This window comes from Chiloscyllium plagiosum, chromosome 22, assembly GCF_004010195.1.
Source record: "Chiloscyllium plagiosum isolate BGI_BamShark_2017 chromosome 22, ASM401019v2, whole genome shotgun sequence".
Taxonomy (NCBI): Eukaryota; Metazoa; Chordata; class Chondrichthyes; order Orectolobiformes; family Hemiscylliidae; genus Chiloscyllium; species Chiloscyllium plagiosum.
In genome coordinates, this window is record NC_057731.1 from 1,165,715 (window position 1) to 1,188,548 (window position 22,834).

General features: G+C 40.1%; 1 protein-coding gene across 4 annotated transcripts in view; it reads right to left on the reverse strand.

Moving 5' to 3' along the window:
• The window catches only part of herc4 (HECT and RLD domain containing E3 ubiquitin protein ligase 4), a 102,308-nt gene that overhangs the window by 15,568 nt on the left and 63,906 nt on the right, over positions 1 to 22,834 (reverse strand). For 3 of the 4 annotated variants that reach the window (XM_043712274.1, XM_043712276.1, XM_043712275.1), the window contains 4 exons: positions 22,347 to 22,514; positions 18,453 to 18,596; positions 12,020 to 12,186; positions 9,249 to 9,315 (listed from right to left, as the gene is read on the reverse strand). In XM_043712274.1, coding sequence (XP_043568209.1) covers positions 9,249 to 9,315; positions 12,020 to 12,186; positions 18,453 to 18,596; positions 22,347 to 22,514 — 546 coding nt within the window. The remainder of the gene's footprint in view (positions 1 to 9,248; positions 9,316 to 12,019; positions 12,187 to 18,452; positions 18,597 to 22,346; positions 22,515 to 22,834) is intronic. The other variant, XR_006314881.1, reaches the window with a different exon arrangement.

The following is a 22,834-nucleotide window of genomic DNA, read 5'->3' on the forward strand; positions in this document are numbered from 1 at the left end:
CCAAGGACCTGCATGTCCTTGGTGGAGTGGGAGGGGGAGTTAAAGTATTCAGCCACAGGGTGGTTGGGTTGGTTGGTCCGGGTGTCCCAGAGGTGTTCTCTGAAACGTTCCGCAAGTAGGCGGCCTGTCTCGCCAATGTAGAGGAGGCCACATCGGGTGCAGCGGATGCAGTAAATGGTGTGTGTAGAGATGGAGGTGAATTTGTGACGGATATGGAAGGATCCCTTGGGGCCTTGGAGGGAAATGAGGGGGGGGGGGGGGGGGGGGGAATGTGTGGGCGCAAGTTCCCACACCACCTCCCTCACTTCCCTCCAAGGCCTCAAGGGATCCTCCCATATCCGTTACAGATTCACCTGCACCTCCATGGAGCTATATGGACTTCAGTAAAGCTTTCGACAAGGATGCCCATAGGCGACCGGTTAGCAAGGCTCGATCTCATGGAATACAGGAAGAACTAGCCATTTAGATACAGAACTGGCTCAAAGGTAGAAGACAGAGGATGGTTTTGGAGGGTTGTTTTTCAGACTGGAGGCCTATGACCAGTGGAGTGCCACAAGAATTGGTGCTGGGTCCACTACTTTTTGCTATTTATGTAAATGATTTGGATGTGAGCCTAAGAGGTGTAGTTACTAAGTTTGCAGAGGATACCACAATTGGAGGTGTAGTGGATAGCAAAGAAGGTTACCTCAGATTACAACAGGCTTTTGAGCCAATGGGCTGAGGAGTGGCAGATAGAGTTTAATTTAGATAAATGGGAGGTGCTGAGGATGTTGCCAGAGTTGGAGGATTTGAGCTATAGAGAGGTTGAACAGGCTGGGTTTGTTTTTCCTGGAGCGTCAGAGGCTGAGGGGTGACCTTATAAGAGGTTGATAAAATCATGAAGGGCATGGATAGGCTAAATAGACAAAGTCTTTTCCCTGGGGTGGGGGAATTCAGAACGAGAGGGCATAGGTTTAGGGTGAGAGGGGAACGATATTAAAGAGGCCTAAGGGGCAACTTTTTCATGCAGAGGGCAGAACATTTATGGAATGAGCTGCCAGAGGAAGTGGTGGAGGCTGGTGCAATTGCAACATTTAAAAGGCATCTGGATAGGTATATGAATAGGAAGGATTTGGAGGGATTTGGGCCAGGTGCTGGCAGGTGGGACTAGATTGGTTTGCGATATCTGGACAAGTTGGACTGAAGGGTCTGCCTCTGTGCTGTACATCTCTATGACTCTAGTTCCAAGACAGGAGGTTGTGCAACTTGGAGGGAAACTTAAAGAGGCAGTGCTTCGGTGATCTGTCTCCCTTGTCCTTGCAGATGGTAGAAGCCTTAGGTTTGGAAAGTGCTGTTTAAGCAGTCTTGCTGAGCTATTGCATTGCACCTTGTGGACGGTACATACTGTTGCATCTCTATCGTGAAGGGACTGAATGATGAAGGTGGTGGATGGAGTGTCAAATCAAATGAGCTGTAGTTTCCTGGATGATGTCAAGGCGTTTAAATATTATTGCAGCTGCACTCTTGAAGGCAAATGAGTGTATTCTGTTATTCTGCCTTGCACTCAAGAGACAGGCTTTGATGAGTCAAGAAGTGAATTATTAATGAATCCATAGCCTCTGTCTTACTTTTTTGGTTACAGTATTTGTATGGTTAATCCAGGTCGGTTTCTGGCCAATTGGTAACTCCTAGGACAATAGGGGCTTCAGTGGTGGTAATGCTATTGAATTTTACAGGGACATTCTTGACGGTCACTGCCTGGCATTTGTGTGGTGAGAATGTTATTTACCATCTGCCAAGCTTGGATGCTGTCCAGATCTTGCAGCACTCAGTACCATGCTGAAGCAATCCATAGAGTCGTGAATGGTGCTGAATGCTGTGCAAACAGCAAACATACCCACTTCTAACCTTAAGATGGAAGGCAGTCTCATTAAGAGTAGCTTGATGCTACAATGTCCAGCTGTCTCAGGGTGACAAATGAAGTGAAACACACTTGGGTATAAACTTAATGTTCCTGACCTTCACCTTTCTAGCAGATACAGAAGGAATTTTAGCCACAGACTAGGTCAGATGGCAAGCTCCAAAATCTAACCAAGCTGACAGTGAAGATAAAAATAGTATATCCTGCTCTGAACTACTTTTGCACTCATTATGCAAACAAACTCAAATACAAAGACTTATGGATTGTCTGTCCCATAGTCTAAATTATTCTCCTTTATTATAAGCATCAAGAAAATTTCAGCCATGGAACTGGGAGTCAAATCTTCATCCAAATGCACTCCATAACACTCCACTGGAAATGATCAACAAATTCTGTTACCTTGGGTCCACAGTAGCATACAAATCTGTTGCTTGATGCACAGCTTGATTTATGAATAGTTTGCTACTTTGGCTGACTCTCAAAACATAATGGAACATCAGTACATATTTGTAAAGTCAGCATGTCCCTATTTGTTAATACGAAAATACACTTTTTTATGGCTTTATCTACCTACACACACTTTCAGAGAATTGAACCCTTGCATTTCTGTACATCCACAGCCATTATATATTCCAGCAGATACAAGGTTAGTCTGTCCAATATTCCTTTCTAACAACCCACCCATTTCAGATATTCATCATTGTTGAAAAATGTGGTAGCATCCAAGGAGCAGGAGAATCAAAGTTTCCGGCATCAGGAACGAGGCAGAAATACATGCAGTATTTCAATAGTGGCCTTCATCACATTTCCGTGTGAAAGATTTGCCCCTCGGGTCCCTTTTAAATATTTCCTCTCTCACCTTAAACCTATGCCCTTGAGTTCTAGACTCCCCTACCCCAGGGAAAAGACTCTGGCTATTCACCCTATCCATGCCCCTCGTGATTTTATAAACCTCTTTAAAGGTCACAGAGGCACAGGGGTTTTTGGCGGGGGGGGGAGATTTCATCACTAGACTGCCAATCCAGAGACCCTGGGAACCTGGGTTTGAATCCTGCCATGGCAGATGATGGAATTTGATTTCAATAAATATTAGGAATTAAGAATCTAATGATGATCATGAATCCATTGTCAATTGTAGGAAAAATTAATCTGGTCCTTTAGGGAAGGAAACTGCCATCCTACTGGTCTGGCCTGTGTGTGACTCCAGACCCTCAGCAATGCAGCTGACTCTTAACCGCCCTCTGGTCAATTAGGGATGGGCAATAAATGCTGCTTAACCAGTGACACCCTCATCCTGTGAATGAATAAAGAAAAAAAAACTCCCAGCCTCTGCACTCCAGGGAAAATAGCCCCAGCCTATTCAGCTTCTCCTATAGTTCAAACCATCTAACCCTGGCAATGTCATTGTGAACTCTTTCAAGTTTAACATCTTTCCTATAGCAGGGAGACCAGAGTTGCATACAGTATTTCAATAGTGGCCTAACCAATGTCCCATACAGCTGCAACATAACTGCCCAACTCCTATACTCTACGCACTGACCAATAAAGGCAAGCATACCAAACTCCTCCTTCACTATCCTGTTTACCTGTAACTCCACTTTCAAGGAACTATTGAACCCTTCTTCAAAGAACTCAATATTTCAGTTGAACAATTGCCCTTTCACAAAACCACACTGACTCTTACCTTGAATGTATCTAAATGCTTGGTTGTGACATCTTTAGTAGTAGCTTTTAACATTTTCCCTGGCAGATGGTAAGTAGGCCTTCACTTTCCTACTTTCAGCCTCCCTCTTGCTTGAATATTAGAGTGACATTAGTTACTTTCCAATCAAAAGGAAACTTCTCTGAATTAAGTGAGTTTTGAAAAATTAAAATCAATGTATCAACCACCTCACTAGCTGGCTTTTTATTTTCAGAACCCAGGATGAAAACCACCAAGACCTCAGGGACCTGTCGACCCACATTTCCAACATTTTACCTAGGACTACTACCCCGAAGGGCGCAATGTTCTTGAGTCCGTCTTTCTGTTCCAATTACTGATTGATGGCTATTTCCAGGATATTATTCATATCCTGTATAGTGAGGATGGAGACAAAGTTTCAGTTCAATTCATCTGCCAGCTCCTTTTTTGCCATTGTTAATTCCTTAGACTCATTTTTATTTTAATTCTTGAAGCTGAAGAAACTTTATAATATACTTTATACTTTTAGCTAGTATACTCCCATACCCTAATTTTTGCCCCTTTAGTTGTTATTTGCTTTTTATATCGTCTGCCCAATCTTCAGATTTGCCACACATATTTGCACAATTATAATCTTTTTTCCTCAAGTTCCATCAAAACATTTTCATCTAGTCTACTTTTGCCCATCTGATTCTTCCAGTTTACATGCAGGTTAAAATCCCCCATGATAATAGCTGTACAAGTTTCCAATATTTCTTAACATTCTGAAGGGTCACCAAACCTAAACTTTTAACTCTGCTTTCTCTCAATAGATGCGATTTTTTCCAGTAATTTCTGTTCCCAACATATCTTTTTTGATACTTCACCCTGCTGTGTGGTGACTTTGAGGTGGCCCACACACCACTTCCACAAGTGGCCTTTATCATTCCTCAACTCTACCTAAACAGTTTTGATATTCTGGTTTATTTGTATTATGGCAATATCATTTTTCATTAACACAGCCTTCCCTTGACCTTTTCTTAGCTTATTTGGTACTCTGAAGTTACACATACATTTCGATATCCTGCAGCTAAGTTTCATTAATGGCCATTTGATCATACTTGTTTAATCTCAATTTTCACTCAGTTAATACGTTGTGTTTTGAAAGCAATGCACATTTTGTCTTTTTGTTATGCTTGTAACTAGATCTGTCCTTTGTCCGTTCCTACCCTGGTCGGTGTATCATTTCCTATAGTAATACAATGCTTTCTTTCCTTGTCTGTACGCTAGAATTTACACATCTTCCCAAATTTGAATTCTTGTCCCCACTGTTTAGTTTAAAACCATTTCTATCTCCTTAAGTTACATGGCATGAAGGAACATTAGCCTACATATTGTTCAGGTGTAGACCATCCTTATACGGCAGCTACACATTCCACAATATTTGTACTCCACAAACTGAAACCTACACCTCCAAAGTCTGTAAGCCATGCATTACTCTGTCCAATTTGATTCACCCTGTGCCAACTTGCTTTGAGGATTTGCTTCTATATTTGGTGCCTAGTTCCTCATACTAACAGTGCAAAATCTTTTTCTTTACATTCCTCTATCATTGGTGTTTGAACCATGACCCTTGCCCGGGCCGGGGATTGGGGGGGGAGAGATTGGGCAGGATTAGAGTGTTGAGAAGACTGCACTCTGATCCTTGGATTCTGCTCTCAGATAAGAAATGCCAGACTCAATCCCCAATTTGTGTTTAACAATGCTCCCAACTGCCGCTGCGCTTCTACCAGGTAGATACGTGATTTCCAATACCCCTTTCATACTGAATTGTTTTTCAAGATACCTATTTGATATTCTTACTAGTGTACGTATATCCTCCTCTCATTTCTAAGCATCACTGTGAACAATTTAATGTGTTATATACCTTCCTCCTCCAATTAGGCTTACTCACTCATCTTCTCGGGTGTTTCGATCCTCTTGACTTTTATCTTTTTAAAATGCTCATGAAAACATACAATTCATATTATTCACATTTATTTTATTCACAATTCTTTTTGCCTTTCTAAGTTCCATGTACCAAATACTTCTGGCAGACTAAGTGATAAGCTGTTATTCGCTTACCTGTTTAGTTTGTATGTTCACATACCTCACTTTTTATCTTTCCATTTATAAAAAGAACAGAAACTTTGAAGTCTTCTTTTTGATTTTAAGCAATACATTTACTTCGTACTCACCTAACTCTAGATTTTCCACCATTGATTTATTGAGGAGTTATTTTTACTGCTGTTTATTCAGACTACTTCTGTGGCTCTTCATTATATTTGTCTATTCTTACAACCAACCTAATTATTTTGTGGTCACCATTTTCCAAATGGACTACTATTTTGATCAGTTACTTCATCCGCTTTGTCACCTAGGACTAAGTCAAGTAATGCTCATTTATTGTTTGAGAAACAAAAATGCAAGCAGCAGACTAGGCATATGGTGAAAAACCTTTCAAATTTTGTCCACACACATTAACTTTGTTCCAGTCTTTTTTGCAACATTTAAAATAATCCAAAATGACCCAACTTGTTTAAGCTCATCTTTGAACTCCACAGATTTCCCATTCCTTGACTCTTTTTTATTCACTTGAGGACATGGGTGTCACTGACTGGGCCAGCATTTATTTTCCATCCCTAAAAAGGTGTTGCTGCATTTCTTAGAATGCAGCAGTCCATAGGCTGTCATACTGAATGGTGGGGTTTTACACAGACAAAAAACAGTATTATTTGCATTCTCTTTCCGAGTTTTAGAACATAGAACAATACAGCTCAGAACAGGCCCTCAATGTTGCACCAACCTGTGAACTATTCTCAGACTGTCCCCCTACACTATCCCATCATCATCCATGTGCTTATCCAAGGATTGTTTAAATCTCCCTAATGTGGCTGAGTTGACTACACTGGCAGGTAGGGCATTCCACGCCCTTGTCACTCTCTGCGTAAAGAACATGCCTCTGACATCTGTCTTAAATCTATCACCCCTCAATTTGTAGTTATGCCCCCGCGTACAAGCTGACGTCATCATTCTAGGAAAAAGATTTTCCTTGTCTACTCTACCTAATCCTCTGATCATCTTGTATGTCTCTATTAAATCTCCTCTTAGCCTTCTTCTTGTCAATGAGAACAGGTTCAAGTCTCTCAGCCTTTCCCCATAAGACATTCCCTCCAGACCAGGCAAATTCCTGAAAATCTCCTCTGCACCTTTTCCAATGCATCCACATCCTTCCTGAAATATGGCGACCAGAACTATACACAATATTCCAAGTGGGGCCGCACCAGTGTTTGTATATTTGCAGCATGATATTGCGGCTCTGGAACTCAATCCCTCTACGAATGAAACCTAACACACCGTATGCCTTCTTAACAGCACTAGCCACCTAGGTGGCAACTTTCATGGATCTATGTACATGGACACCAAGATCCCTCCGCACATCCACACTACCAAGAATCTTTCCATTGACCCAGTACTCTGCCTTCCTGTTATTCTTCCCAAAATGCATTACCTCACATTTAGCTGCATTGAACTCCATTTGCCACCTCTCAGCCCAATTCTGTAGTTTATCCAGGTCCCCGTCACCTGTAACATTCTTCAAAACTGTCTACTAACCCACCAACTTTAGTGTCATCTGCAATTTTACTAACCCATCCACCTATGCCTGTGTCTAAGTCATTTGTGAAAATGACAAACAATGACAGTCCCAAAACAGATCCTTGTGGTACACCACTAGTAACCAGACTCCAGGCTGAATATTTTCCATCAACCACCACACGCTGCCTTCAGAAAGCCAGTTTCTAATTCAAACTGCTAAATCACCCTCAATTCCATGCCTCTGCATTTTCTCCAACAGCCTATTGTGTGGAACCTTATCAAAAGCTTTACTGAAGTCCATTTATACCACGTCAACTGCTCTATCCTTATCTACATGCTTGGTCACCTTCTTAAAAAACTCAATGAGGTTTTCGAGACACGACCTGCCCTTGACGAAACTATGTTGACTATCTGAAATCAAATTGTTGCTTGCTCGATGATTATAAACCTTATCTCTTATCATTGTTTCCAAAACCTTTCCAACAACAGAAGTAAGGCTCATTGGTCTATAATTACCTGAGTCATCTCTACTGCCCTTCTGGAACAAGGGCACAACATTTGCAATCCTCCATTCCACTGGTACTAAACCTGTAGACAACAACGACTCAAATATCAAAGCCAAAGGTTCTGCAATCGCCACCCTAACTTCCCAGAGATTCCTCAGATAAATCCAATCCGGCCCAGGGTACTTATCTACTTTCACTCCTTCTAGAATTGATAACACCTGTTCGTAACTAATCTCGATCCTTTCTAGTCTAATATCTCATACCTCATTCTTCTCCTCTACAATATTCTCCTTTTCCTGAGTGAAAACCGATGAGAAATGTTCTTTTACACCTCTCCGCACTCCACAGGGTCCAGACTCGGACTCAACTTCCCACTTCTGTCTTTGACTGGCCCTATTCCTACCCTCGTCATTCTTTTATTCCTCACGTACTTATAGAAAGCTTCAGGATTCTCCTTTATTCTATTGCTAAAGACTGCTCGTGTCCTCTCCATGTAAAATTCTTTACTGCCCCCCCCCCCCACCAGTTTTTAGTTCAGGAATTTTAAATACATGTTCAAAAACATTTCATACCTCTCCTACATCACATCCTCTACAATTTCTAACTGCCTAATTCTGCGTTCAATTTTTTGAATATTCAGGTACTTATGATTCAGTGAACAAGGAACAAAGAACAATACAGCATGGGAACAAATCCTTTGGCCCTCCAAGCCTGTGCCGATACAAGTTGCTCTTCCATACCAAAACTGTCTTCACTTACAGGATCCGTATCCCTCTATTCCCTTCTTATTCATGTATTCGTGCAGGTGCTTCTTTAATGTTGCTGCTGTGTCTGCTTCCACCATCTCCTCTGGCTGCACATTCCAGGCACTCACCACCATTTGTGTGAAAACCTTTCCTCACATACTCTTTAAATGCACCTCCTCACCATCTCCCTTGAACCTGTGCCTCTTAGTAATTGACCCCTCCACCCTGGGAAAAAGCTTCATACTTTTCACTTGATACACACCATTCACAATCTTATAAACTTCTATTAAGTCACCCCTCAACCACTTGTGTTCCCACAGTGAAAACAAATCTAGTCTATCCAGCCTTTCTTAATAACTAAAATTCCCTACACTAAGCAACATCCTCGTAAACCTTTTCTGTACCCTCTCCAAAGCACCTTCTGGTAGCATGGTGACTGGAACTGAACGCAATCCTGATTGTACCTTTTTAGTTTCATTGACTCATATGCTCTCTTCTGATTTACTTATTAAATTTTGATTTTCTTCCTTCCTCTACATTCTTGTATATAATTTGAAAAATGTAGTCAGTATTAGCATAACCCCCTAGCACCATGCTGTCAAGATGCAACCTTTGCTTAACTACTTTGTATAAATATTTATTAGAAACTTCTCATAAATAAGGATGAAATGGTTAAACTTCTCATTGTAGTGGCATGACATAGTATTATTCCCACCTCTGTGATTCTGATGGTCAGAGCAAGAAATAGGTTTGAAAATGTTTTAAAACAAATAAACAATCTAACTCAAGTAATGACTTACCGTAAAGTTGAGGGAGAAGATGTCTTCCACAGCCTCCTCTGGATAATCTAACAATTGCTGCATACTCCTGTACAAAAGTACCGATTGATATAAAGCTAACTGATTTGCTAACGCAAAGAATCACGACATCAGCACACATATGTGAATTGAAAGACAACTGAAGAACTTGAAAGATTTATGAGATCTAATATTTTGACTGCAAACACATACTTTTCATTAAAAAAATACAGAAGCATGATGGATGGGGACCAAAATGGAACACATATCTGGAAGAGTTGTGGAATAGCATGAGGCCACAGAAATGCACAGTCAGGCCATGGAGTGATTGGTTTTAGAAAATCTACGTTTGTTTCCCTGATGTGGTTCTTGATCAGGAGCCAATATATATCGGTCAGCACAGGGAGGGGCACTAAACTAGACTTAAACAGAGTAAGAATACTGGCAGAATTCTGAAACCTCAAATTTGAAGGGCTAGAATGTGGGGAGCTAGCAGAAATGCATTAGAATACAGCCAGTCCCCAGGTTGAAAATGGGTTCCATCCATTGATTTGTTTGCAAGTTGGACCACGATGCAAGATAATAGCAGCCATTTCCAAGTACTTATGTGTGCATGTCAGGTCTTTAAATTTTTAAAATGCATATGGGGATCACATTTGTAAGTTGGATATTTGCAAATCAGGGACTCCTGTGGTCACGCCCAATGGTAACAAAGGCATAGAGTTTTGGCAACACAAAGTGAAGCAAGGGTTGGTGAACTCTGATAGTGTAACAGTGCTGGAAACAGGTGATCTAAGGGAAGCTATAGATATATGGCTGGAACTCTCAACTCATGGTGAAATGTGATAAGATTGCGAATCATTGTTCAATCTAACACAGTAGTCAGCTGGAAAGGATGGAATCAGTATCCAGGGAATGCAGGTCTACCAGGGCATTTGCTATTCCCAATATTTAATGAGAGGATGCTGCTGCCTATTTAGTACTGGATGTTGGACAAGCAGTATGTTAATTTACCGATTACGGAGTTGTCGAAATGCATTATTGTCAGAATACATGTGAAAACAATCAATTTTCAGACGATGCCACTGAGGGGCAGCAGGTAGATGAGAAATCAGAAGGGACCAAGAACAGACTCTTGTGGAACACTTTAGGCAATGATACAGGTCCAAGAACTCATTATTACTTGAAGGAAGATGTCAATGCACTGAAGGTAATTCACAGGAGGTTCACTAGATTGATCTAGAGATGAGTGGTTGGTCTTACAAAGAAACGTTGAGCAGTTTTGGCCTATACTTTGTGGAGTTTAAAAGAAAGAGAGGAGATCTAACTAAAGGTACACAAGATACTGAAGTAGATTGACAAATTAGATGTAGAGAGGATGTTTATTCATGTGGGACAATCTAGAACAATAGGTCATTGTTACATAATCTGCTACCCTTAATCCTAAAATTTAGATGAGAAGTAACTTCTCTCAAAGGGTTCTAAATTTGTGGAATTCACTATCCAAATGTAAGGTGGATGTAGGGAGATGGAGATCATTTGAGTAGGAAATGGACAGAGTTTTAATTAGTAATGGGTTGAGAGTGGAAAAGGAAAGTGGTGTTGAGGCCAAGTTCAGCCATGATCATATTAAACTGCAGAGCAGGCTTGAGAAACTGAACTGCCTACTCTTGCCCCTAGTTCTTATGTTCTTCACTAAACTGTCAATGTAAATTTAAAATCTGCTTATTTATAATCAACAGAAACATTGACTTCTTTCATCTTAAATGGAAATACTTCCTCAAATTTAAATGAACAAATGTTGAAGAAAACAAAAATGTTTCGATTGGTGGGTTTTATTAGTAACTGGAATGTTTGTCTTTTTCAGCTTTTGAGGAATGCAAAGAGCAAAAGAAACCAACTGCATTCACGAATCAACCTCAAAAAAAGATGACAAATTATTTGTTGCAACATTTTCCTTAAAAAATTACAAGTCAGTGTTTCTGGATTCTGCCCTTATGCTGTAGCATTGCCAGACACCTGGATCGCCACTTCAGTGAGTAATACCAATACAATAACTTTAACTTCTCGTCAGTTGGAAATCTGATTTTCATTTCTTAGTTTATTAAATTTTGGCTCCAGTATATTATATTCTTGATCAAGTTGAGGGAGACCAATCACAATCTATTGCTAATTTAGTTATTATTATTGCACATTCATTATTTTAAAGAATTACTTTTTGGAATTATTTCTGATTGAGCCTGCAAGAACACCTTTGCTTTCTAAGTCTGCTCATAGCATGAGGACTGAGTATTTGAATTTGATACTTTGATTCATGTGACTAGGTGCTCTGAAGGAAAGAATTTGCCTCAAAATTTCGCAAAAATGGAGTTGGACCCTATCGAGGGAGAAGCAATTGAAAATATAAAGAAAGACTTAATAACAGATCAAGTAGCTAAATACTATTGGAATAAAAGCAAGCACTAAAGGTTACACTTATTCTACTGACAGAATACCTAGAAGCTACAGCCTGGTTGTAAAATTTGGACAGTTCGATACTAGACCTCTAATTTTCTCAGAACTAATGGAATGAATGGAGGAGAGAAACAGTTGATAACATTATAGAAAAACCTCAGGATTTACACAATGAGAACTACTGTAATATCATGCAAATTTTAGGGAATTTGTTTAACTCTTATTTTAAAAACCAAGTTAGCTTAACATATATTCCTGCTGTGCATAAAGGATGCTTGAACAAATATAAATTTTTTAAACAAGCAGTTACATTAACTAACCTGCCAACAATCGGCATCAATTCCTTCAGGTCATCGAGGGTAGGTTTCTGGTTTAGCAGTTTTTTATACAAGGCCAGTGGAAAATGAAGGTCAACTATTGTGAAGTTGTAGATTGCAAGACCGCAAACAACACCAATCAGATGAAATAAATCAATTTCTTCAAAAGTCTAAACAAGATAACAAATATTGCTTATTGAACAATATACACATTGAATTATTTCAACATTAAATTCAGAAGAAATTAAATCAAATGGAATGCAACAAAACTAATATTCATTAAAAAGAGATATTTATTAGGAGATAACCAGGTTATCCAATTGTGTTGCAACTTCTCTTGCATATCTACTTCAGTTAAAATTTCCAAAATATAGGAATACTTCAAGAGACCATCAGCAAGCTACTCCATTATGTACTCAGGATTGCCAAGAAACCAAACCAAAACAAATGTCAGTAATGGCCCAATATCGATGAGTTAGACGTTGGCAGAGTGTTTCATATAATGGTTATCTTACTGACTTAAACATGCACATACAATGAACAGGAAAGAAAAGTGAAATTGACATCCTTAGTCAAGACATTAAAATAGTCATAGAGACAGGACATTGGAATTACTAAGTTTGGAAAATAAGATGGCACTTGAATTTACGTAACAGGTTTCAATACCTCAAGCTATCCCAAAGCACTTTACAACTAAGTAGGTACTTTGGAAGTGTAGTGGTTGTAATGTCGGGAAAGACAGCATTCAATTTGCAACAGCAAGATCCCAGATTCAAATGTGATACTGACCAAACAATCATTTTAAATATGTTGCTTGAGGGATAAAACATTGGCTAGGACACAGGGTGCTCTTCCTTTACACTTGTTTGAAAAGTGCCAAGAATCTTTTACGTTCACCTTAGTGGATGTTAGGCCCTCAGTTTAATACCTCATCCAAAAGACAGTACTTCTGACAGTGTGACACTCCTTCAATAGCACATGAGTACATGCTTAAACCTCTAGAAAGGGGTTTGTACCCACAATCTGACTCAGATGGGAGTGTTAAATCAGACACAGCTGATACCCTGCAATTAATGTAAGCAGGAGAACAATGGAATATTTAAAAGATTGGTGTCAAGTACTATATAAAAATATGGGATAAAAGTCAGTCAGGATGAAAGTGAAATGGATCTAGGGGTCTTCTGTATTCAATAGTTACCTCATCCAACTACTTCAGAGAAATGAAAAAAGCAGTTTTTTTAATTCACTCATGGGATGTGGGCATTAGCTGGCCAGCAATTATTGCCGTTGAAAAGGTGGTGATGAGCTAAATTCTTTAACCAGTACAGTCCATGTGCTGTGGATTGACCTACAATGTCATTAGATAGGGAATTCCATGACTTTGACCCAGCAATACTGAAGGAATGGCAATGCATTTCCGAGTCAGGATGAGGAGCAGCTTGGTGGGAACTAGCAGGAGTTGATGTTCCCATGTTTCTGCTGCCCCGTCCTTCAAGATGGAAGTTGTTGTGGGTTTGCAAAATGCTATCTAAGGATCCTTAATGAATTTCTGCAGTGCATCTTGTAGAACATACACAGTAGCAGCAGTGTATACATCAGTGGTTGAGGTGAATTCTTATGGATATGGTGCTAATCAGGTGGGCTACTTTGTTCTGGATGGTGTCAAGGTTCTTGAGTGTTGTTGGAGCTGCACTTCTCCAGGCAAGTGGGGAGCATACCATCACACTCCTGACTTGTGCCTTGAAAATGGCAGACAGGCTTTGGGGAGTCAGGAGATGAGCTACTCATGACAGAATTCCTAACCTCTGAATTGGTCTGGTAGCTTTTAGTAATTCGCTTTCAAGTCCAGCGGAGTTTCTGGAAGGGCAAAATGCGTCAGCGCAGGCTTGGAGGGCTGAAAGGTCTGTTCCTGTTATGCTGTTCTGGTAAATAGCAACCCCCAGGATGTTGGAATTGGGGGATTCAATGATGATAACATCACTGAATGTCAAGGGGCGGTGAATAGATTATCTCTTATTGGGGTTGGTCATTGCATGGCATTTATGTGGCATGAATGTTACTTGCCATGTCAGCCCAAGCTTCATATTTAACAGATCTTGTTTCATTTAAACATAGGATGCTTCAGCATCTAAGTTGTGAATGGTGCAGAACATTGTGCAATACTCCCCACTTGACTTTATGTTCGATGGAAGCAGCTGAAGGCGGTTGGGGCTGGGACACTACCCTGATGACGCTTGCAGAGATGCCCTGGCGCTCAGATGACCGACTCCTATCAACTCCAACAATTTTCCTATGTGCCAGGTATAACTCCAAATAACAAAGAGTTTGCCTCCTAATTACCAGTGATCCCAGTGTTGTCAGGGCTCCTGGTTTGAATAGACATCAAATGCAATCTTTAAGTCAAGGGCTGTCATTCTCACCACATCTTTGGAATTTGGCTCTTCTATCCAAGTGTGAACAAAGGTAATAACAAAGGTAACAACCCAAACTGAGCATCACTGAGGAAGTCGTTGCTGACCAAGTGCTGCTTGATAGCACTTTTGATGACACCTTCCATCATTCTACTGATGATCAAGAATACACTGCTTTGTCCTACTTCTTATATACAGAACACCTGGGCAATTTTCTAGATTGATGAGATAGATGCTTGTGTTGCAGCTGTACTGAGACACTTGGCTATGAAAGCAGCAAGTTCTGGAGCACAAGTCTTCCACACTATTGCCAGAATGTTGTCAAGGTCCTTAGCTTTTGCAGTATCCAGTGCTTCGACTGTTTCTTGTTATTACTTGGAATAACAAAATGACTGAAGACTGGCATCTGATGTTGGTGATCAATGGAGGAGACAGTGATAAATCATTCACTCAGCACTTCTGGCTGCAAATTCTTCAGCCTTATCTTTTGCACTGGTGTGTTGGGTTCTTCCATCATTGAGGATGGGAATATTTGTAGAACCTCCTCCTAAAGTGAATATTTTACTTTCCACCACCATTCACAGCTGGAAGTGATAGGTCTGCAGAATTTAGATCTGATCCACTGGCTGACAGATCACTTAGTTCTGTCTATCGCTTGCACGCCAAGCAGCATAAGCAGCAAGTAGAGTGTTTGGTAGCTTCATAAGGTTGACGCCTCACTTTTAAGGTATGCCTGGTAGGGCTACTGAACCGGGAATGATCTCTTGGCTTGATGGTAATGGGTGAGTGGGGAAATATTCTGGGGCATGAGGTTGCAGATTGTGGAGTACAATTCTGCTGCCATTAACAGCTCACAGTCCTAGCACTGGAATTAGTGGGTATCAGGGACAAACTCTCCACTGGTTGGAGTCATACTTGGTACATAAGAAAACGGTTGAGGTTGTTGAAGGTCAGTTACTTCAGCTCCAGGACATCTCTGCAGGAGTTCCTCAGGGTAGTATCCTAGACCGGACCATCTCAGCTGCTAAATCAATGACCTTCTCTCCATCACAGGTCAGAAGTGGGAATGTTTGCCAACGATCGCACGAAGTTCAACAGCATTAGTGACTCCTCAAATACTGAAGCAGTCCATGTTCAAATGCAACAAGATCTGGACAATATCGAGGTTTGGGTTGACAAGTGGCAAATAACATTTATACCACACACGATATGCAATGACCAACTCCAATAAGAGACAACATAATCACCATCCCTAAACATTCAATGGTGTTACCATGACTGAACCCACCCCACTATCAACACCTTAGGGTTACCATTGACCAGAAACTCAATTGGACTAATCACATAAACAAAGTGGCTACAAAAGGAAGTCAGAGGCTAGGAATACTGTGGCAATTAACCCACCTCCTGACTCCACACAGCTTTTCCACCATCTCCAAGGCACAAGTCTGGAGTGAGATAAAATACTGCCCACTTCCTTGGATGACTGCAGCTCCACCAACGCTCAAAAAACTTGATGTCAACCAGGACAAAGCTGCCCGCTTAACTGATCCCACATCCACAAGCATGCACTCCCTCCACCGCTGATGCTCAGCAGCAGCAGTGTGTCCTATCTGCAAGATGCACTGCAGAACCTCACCAAAGATCCTTAGATAGCACTCTCCAAACCCACAACCATTTCCATCTGAAAGTACAAGTGCAACAGATACATGGGAACACCACCACTCTATCCTCACTTGGAAATACATTGCCGTTCCTTCACTGTCGCTCAGTTAAAATCCTGGAACCCTCTCCCTCAGCATTGTGGACCAACCCACAACATGTGGACTGCAATGCATTAAGAAGGCAGCTTATTACCTAGGTTCGAATCCCACCTTGGCAGATGGTGAAATTTGATTTCAATAAAAATCTGGAATTAAAAGTTTATGGTGACCATTAAATCATTGTCAATTGTCTGGCTCACTGATGGCCTTTAGGGAAGGAAATCTGTAGTCCTTACTTGGTACGACCTACACGTGACTCAAGACCCACAGCAACTGACCTCTGGGCAATGAGGCCCAACCAGCAATGCCCAAACCCTGTGAAAGAATTAAAAAAACACTTTTTCAAAGGCTACAAGTGCTGGCCAGCCAGTGATATCTATGTCAGTCAATGCTGCTCGATCTGTTTGAAATCTACCCTATTTGACACTGATACTGACAAAGAAAACGATGGGGATATTCTCAATGTGAAGGCGGGACTGACTGGTGGCCACTCTTACCAAAACTGTTATGAACAGATGCATCTGCAGCTGGCAGATTGTTAAGGATGATGTCAAGTATGTTTTTGCTTCTTGTTGGCTCCCTCACCACCTGTCGCAGACCCAGTCTAACAACTATGTCCTTTAGGCCTGACCAACAGTAGTGCTGCTGCTGCTGAGCCACTCTGTGTAGACACTGAAATCCCCAAACCAGAGTACATTTTGTGCCCCTGCATCCTCAGTGCTTCCTGCAAGTGTAGCTCAACATGGAGGTGTACTGATTCATTGGCCAAGGGAAGACGATATATAGCGATCAACAGGAAGTTTCCTTGCTCATGTTCGAAGTCATGAGACTTCGGGATGTCCAGAGCCAATATTGAAGACTCCCAGGGAAACTCCCTCCCGAACGTATCCCATTGTACCACTACCTTGTTGGGTCTGTTATTTTGGTGGGACATGACACATCCAGAGTTGGTGACAGTGGTGTTTGGAACATTCCTCAAGTAGGACTATGCCAAGGTATTACTTGACTCGCCCGTGAGGCAGCTCTCCCAATTTCAGAACTAGCCCCCCGATGTAAGGATGACTTTGTAGAGTCAACAGGGCTGTTTCTGCCATTGTCTTTTCTGGTGCCTACGTCGATGCCAAGCTGTCCATCCAGTTTCATTTCTTTAAGACTTTGTAGTAATGGATACAACCGAGTGGCTTCCAAGGCCATTTTCAAGTGCAGTTGAGAGTCAACTACATATCGCGTGCTTGGAGTCACATGTTGGCTAGACCAGTGAGTAAAGCATATTTCTGAAGGACATTAGTGAGCTGGGTACGTTTTTCTGACACTGACAATGATTTCATGACCATCAACACAATCTTAATTACAGATTTGTTTCATTGCATTCAAATTTCACGATCTGCTGTGGTGGGATCCGTATCCATCACAGAACATAAACTGACTTTCTGGATTAATAGTCCAACAATACCACCATTAGGCTCTCATCTCCCTATGAATGTTGAAGAATATTGTCAAAACACCAGAATACAAATTAGAGGAAATCATCCTCAAAATTTCACTGCTCCCATCAGAATGTACTGTATCCAATTCAGAAGTAAGGGAAATACAGACTGGAGCAACTTGGGCTTTTTAGCCTTGAGTGGAAGCAATAAGTGATTTTAAAGCTAGATAAAATAAGTAAAAAGTAAATGGAAAGTAAAATTGATACAGTAAATTGGATACAGTAAATTACAGTATTTCCTAATATACTTCCTAACAATGACACAATACACAAAATAGACTATTGGATGGAGTAAAAACCCTGAAACCGTGGAAGAAACACAGGGAACAACTTTCGATTTTTGACAATCAATGAAGCAAGACGTGCTCATAAAATTTCACTTGTAGAACTGTACAGACTTTATTTTGAAATTAGGAAAATTCTGGATGGTGACATGAGCAGAAATGTGAGAGTCAAATCACATTTAAACTACTTTAATGTTTGTTTCATTTTTGAAAGTTCAATTCTAACTCAGGAGAATGGCTGCCGACAGTTTTAATTAAAATGCTAAAAGGATCATTTTAGTCCATTCATTTACTGGTATCTGTTAAATTTTCAGTTTACATACTGTCAAATTGATTGCATTCTTAGTTAATTAATTTAACATAATGGAGTTTCCTGGAAATTAGAAGAGATGCCTTTGAGATTCTTTACTCAATTATGTTTAAGTGCAAAGAATGAGTTTTAGAGTAAGAGATATAAAGATATTAAACCATAATTGATTTCAACTTCCATACCTGAAATGAAAACCAAATGAGTCTAGATTCCTCGTAATATCGAAACATGCCATACTTAGGATCTAATAAATCTCTCATAATCAAGAGGAAAAACTCTTTCCGAACACCTCCAGCATCCACAGCTTCTTCTCCAACAAAAATTACCTAAATGTGAAAAGAGATGCAGAATTTTAAAACTTCAATCTCTGCAAATACTTTAGAGATCGATAGAAAACAATTTGGCAATCTTATCTAAATAGAAAAATATGTTCATTGTATGAAATGCATAATATTTCTTTCCATCAATGCAATGCTTTTTCTACTAATGAGTGCTTTTCACACGTGTATTTCATTTTTTACTATTTTAAGGCTAAGCACACACTAAATGGCATGCAAGAAGTACCATATAGCAGTGCATGAGGAGGAAGTCTAACTGCATTAGATTTCGCATAACATTCAGGACCATATTCAGTGCAAGATGTTTCTGGGTTTTAGCAGCATTGGGATGGTATTCATTTTACATGATATTACTGAGATGGGGAGTGAGTGGGAGAGAAGAGAGCAGGAGGTTAAAGCCAGTGACAGAGAAGGATGTTGCTTGTTAGTACATTGTTAGGAACTATAAACAGTGAGGCATAAGGGAAGTTTAGGCAATACAGGGTCTATCACTACAAGGTTGTGATAGTAGCTAGCACACTGTCTGATTAAACTGCTGCGATAAGGTTAGGTCATTTTGTTACTCCCAAGGCACTAGTTATGAAGTATCGGGATATTGATTCAGTAACAATGAAGTAATGCCAAAACATGCTCAAACCAAAACTGAGTGTGTTTCAGAATTGATGGCATTTCCATGTACTTGTTATTCTTGAATTGGAACATTTAGTGGAAGAAATCTTGTATAACTGTAGTCATGGTAAGCTAATGGGAAAGGAATGCATAACTAAGGTAGTGGATTGCTTGGGATAAGCCGAGATGTTGTGTTCTGGATGTTAAATTGCTTGACGATTGACGTTGCAACCTTTCAGACAAATAGAAAGTGTCCCATTACACCCCGAGCTTGTGCCTTGTAGATGGTGCTACAGTCAGAAAGTGAGCTGTTAACCAAACAGGTCTTAAACATTCTGATTATCTCGAGCAGCCAAAGCATTCAAGAGGCTGGTCTAGCTCAGTTCTGATCTATGGTGGTCAAAATGGATACTGTTAACAGGGAATTTGGTGATTCTAATGCCTTTCAATGTTTGGGCAAGGGCAGAATTGTGTTAACTCTTGTTGGAAGTGACCATTGCCTGGTAATCCTTAAATTCCAAACAATCCAAAATGAAACTCAAAACCATCTTTAACAACTTTTGTTTAACCTTTCTCATCGGCTCAATGCCAATTACCTTTTCATTGTTCTGTCTCCAGTTTATAAAGTTTTTAAATCATTTTCTTTCAGAGACACTATATAAAGGTAAGTGCCATCGGTTTCTTTGACAAATTCCAACTAAGTGGATGTGTACTTTTAAAAAGATATCTACCGAGTGTGATGTCACTTCCTTAACTCAATTCACTGAGAGAGGTGTCAATGGCAGGTGACTGAGTTAAAAATAAAGTGAATGTGGTTCCTGGTTACTCAGGGAAACTATAGGAGCGAGAGAGGATTAAGATTTACAGAGGTTAGGAGAATAGTAGGTTAAGGTCAGACTATGTCTGGCTGACTATGCTTGGGTAGATAGAAAGCAAATTAAGTAATTATGAGTTGGGCTGAATTGATGGAGGGAAAGGGCTAGAAGGACCATAATCTCCGATTTATTAGTTGAGCTACATGCAAGTCAACACAGGTAAAATTATACAGAAGAATACTTGCCTCAAAAGATAGGTGTCAGAGAAGTGCATTCCAGTTCTTGGGTCATTGGCACCAGCACTAGGGAAAGTGAGGGCTGTACTATTGGGACATTTGAACCATGGGGAGATCAGTCTACTTGTAAACTGCCTAACCAGGGAAGTAGAGAGGGTTTAAACTAAATAGTGGAAGCAAAGGATAAAATATTGCAAAGATGTAGTATATCATAAAGTAGGGACAAGGTAAGAGAGAAAAATATAATGCACAACGTAAAGGTCAGAGAGAAAAACAAAGGAGATCAGGATATAGAACTGGCATGGATGGAAATGAAGAACTGGGGAAGGAAGTCATGAGTGGGCATTTTCTCCAAGGCCCTTAACAGTAACCACATTATACTCAAGAAGAAATTACTGGGTACTGGTGATAAAGGGATGCAGTAATCACAGATGAAATTAATTTATATACAAATTGGAAAAAAAAAATCAGATTAACAGGAGTAGCCTAGAATGTTTTTGATAGTTTCAGAACGTGCTGCTTTCAGAAACCATCAGACCGCACTATTAGATTAGATTAGATTACAGTGTGGAAACAGGCCCTTCGGCCCAACAAGTCCACACCGACCCGCCGAAGCGCAACCCACCCATACCCCTACATTTACCCCTTACCTAACACTACGGGCAATTTAGCATGGCCAATTCACCTGACCTGCACATCTTTGGACTGTGGGAGGAAACCGGAGCACCCGGAAGAAACCCACGCAGACACGGGGAGAACGTGCAAACTCCACACAGTCAGTCGCCTGAGACTGGAATTGAACCCGGGTCTCTGGCGCTGTGAGGCAGCAGTTTTCTAGACTTGGTATTGTGTAATGTGACAGGTTTAATTAATGACCTCACAGTAAAGGCACCTCTAAGAAACAGCCACGTTAATATGATTGATCTATACATTTAGTTTGAAAGGGAGAAGATATTGCCTAAGGATAATATTTTAAACCTAAATAAGGGAAACTTATTGGAGGGGCATGAAAGCTGAGTTATCTGAAGTGAATTGGTATACTAGGCTCATGAAAGGAGACTGTACCAGGAATGTAAAAACAAGGTAGAGTTTTACAGGGAATTATAAAAAGAGATAGTGAAGTGGGTGTTGGGCCTCTAGAAAGTGAGAAAAGTGTGTTAATAGTAGATAGTAAAGAAATTGCAAATGAAACAAACAAATATTTTACTTCTGTTTTCACCGTAAAGGATACAAAACACATTCCAGTAACAGTTGTAAATGAGGAAATAAAAAGGGGCGAGGACCAGAAGGGAAGTGGCACTAAGCAACTGTTGGAGCCGTCAGCAGACAAGAATGAGGTAGCCTCTATTCTTGGATTTTAAAAAAAAGGCTGCTAATGAGGCAGTTATGGCCTTGGTGTTAATTCTCCCAAGTTTACTAGATTCAGGAAAGGTCCCATCCGACTGGAAAATAGCAAATAAATCTCCTCTATTCAAGAAGGGAATGAGGCAGAGAGAGGAAATTATGGGTCTCTAAATTGGAAGAGCAAATCACTCATTTGCCTTCAAGAATGCAGTTCACCAACATTTTCTGTCGGGGGGAATGTGTTAGAAACGATCAGAAAAGGGATTATAGCTGCACACTTTGGAAAAACTCAAAAGCTATCAGGCAAGTCAGCATGATTTTGTGAACGGATAATGTAGTTTAATTAATTTATTGGAGCTCTTTGCAATGTGGATAAAGAGGGATGTGCTACACTTCAATTTCACTGAATAGGAGTAAATGGTGCAACAGCTATAGCCATAGTGCTGTGGTTCCAAATTAAGTTAAACGCCCAACTGTGATTTGTATTTGAATATGGTCCTTGTATTTGAATAGGGTTGATAACTATGCGACAAAGAGAGAGAACTCTTCTCATCTGACTCTTCCTTAATGAGTTAAAGAATGATACTGATATTTCCATTGGAGTTTATCTTCTTGAAGACAAAATAATTTGAATATGGAATATTGGGAAGCATTAAACAAAGTTTAAAACTGAAACTAAAATTGGAAAACTGGTTACAAGACCCATTTAGTTTACTATTCACACACAAAACTACCTTCAATGGCTTCTTGAAATCTACATTTTTGCTTTTCCTCAATACTTCCACAGTGTCTTCAACAATGTGTTCCCTTCGTACAATCAGCACGAGGCAAGGGTTAACTGTATCCACCACAGGCATGAAAAAGGATGAAAAATTTTGTCTATGTGCCTGGTCAACTGCCAACTGGAAAGTATGAAAAAGTTAGTTAATTTAATGTTGATTATAGTTTTAAAACAAAAGCATCATAAGCTGAAAGTGAAATATTTACCATGAAAATCAAACAATAAAACTACAAAAAAAAGTGTATTTTTTGGAATGTAAATTAACTTAAAGCCGTAAGAAATGTAAAAATTTCCTTCATGGCAGCAAACAAGAACCAATTTCACAGTTCCTCTTTGCCACTGTAAACAGTGAACATTACACATTTAGAATTCAATTAATCAACTGATTTCTAAAAACCTACAAACTAAACTTAAACTACTTGAAGAGTTTACCTATTTATA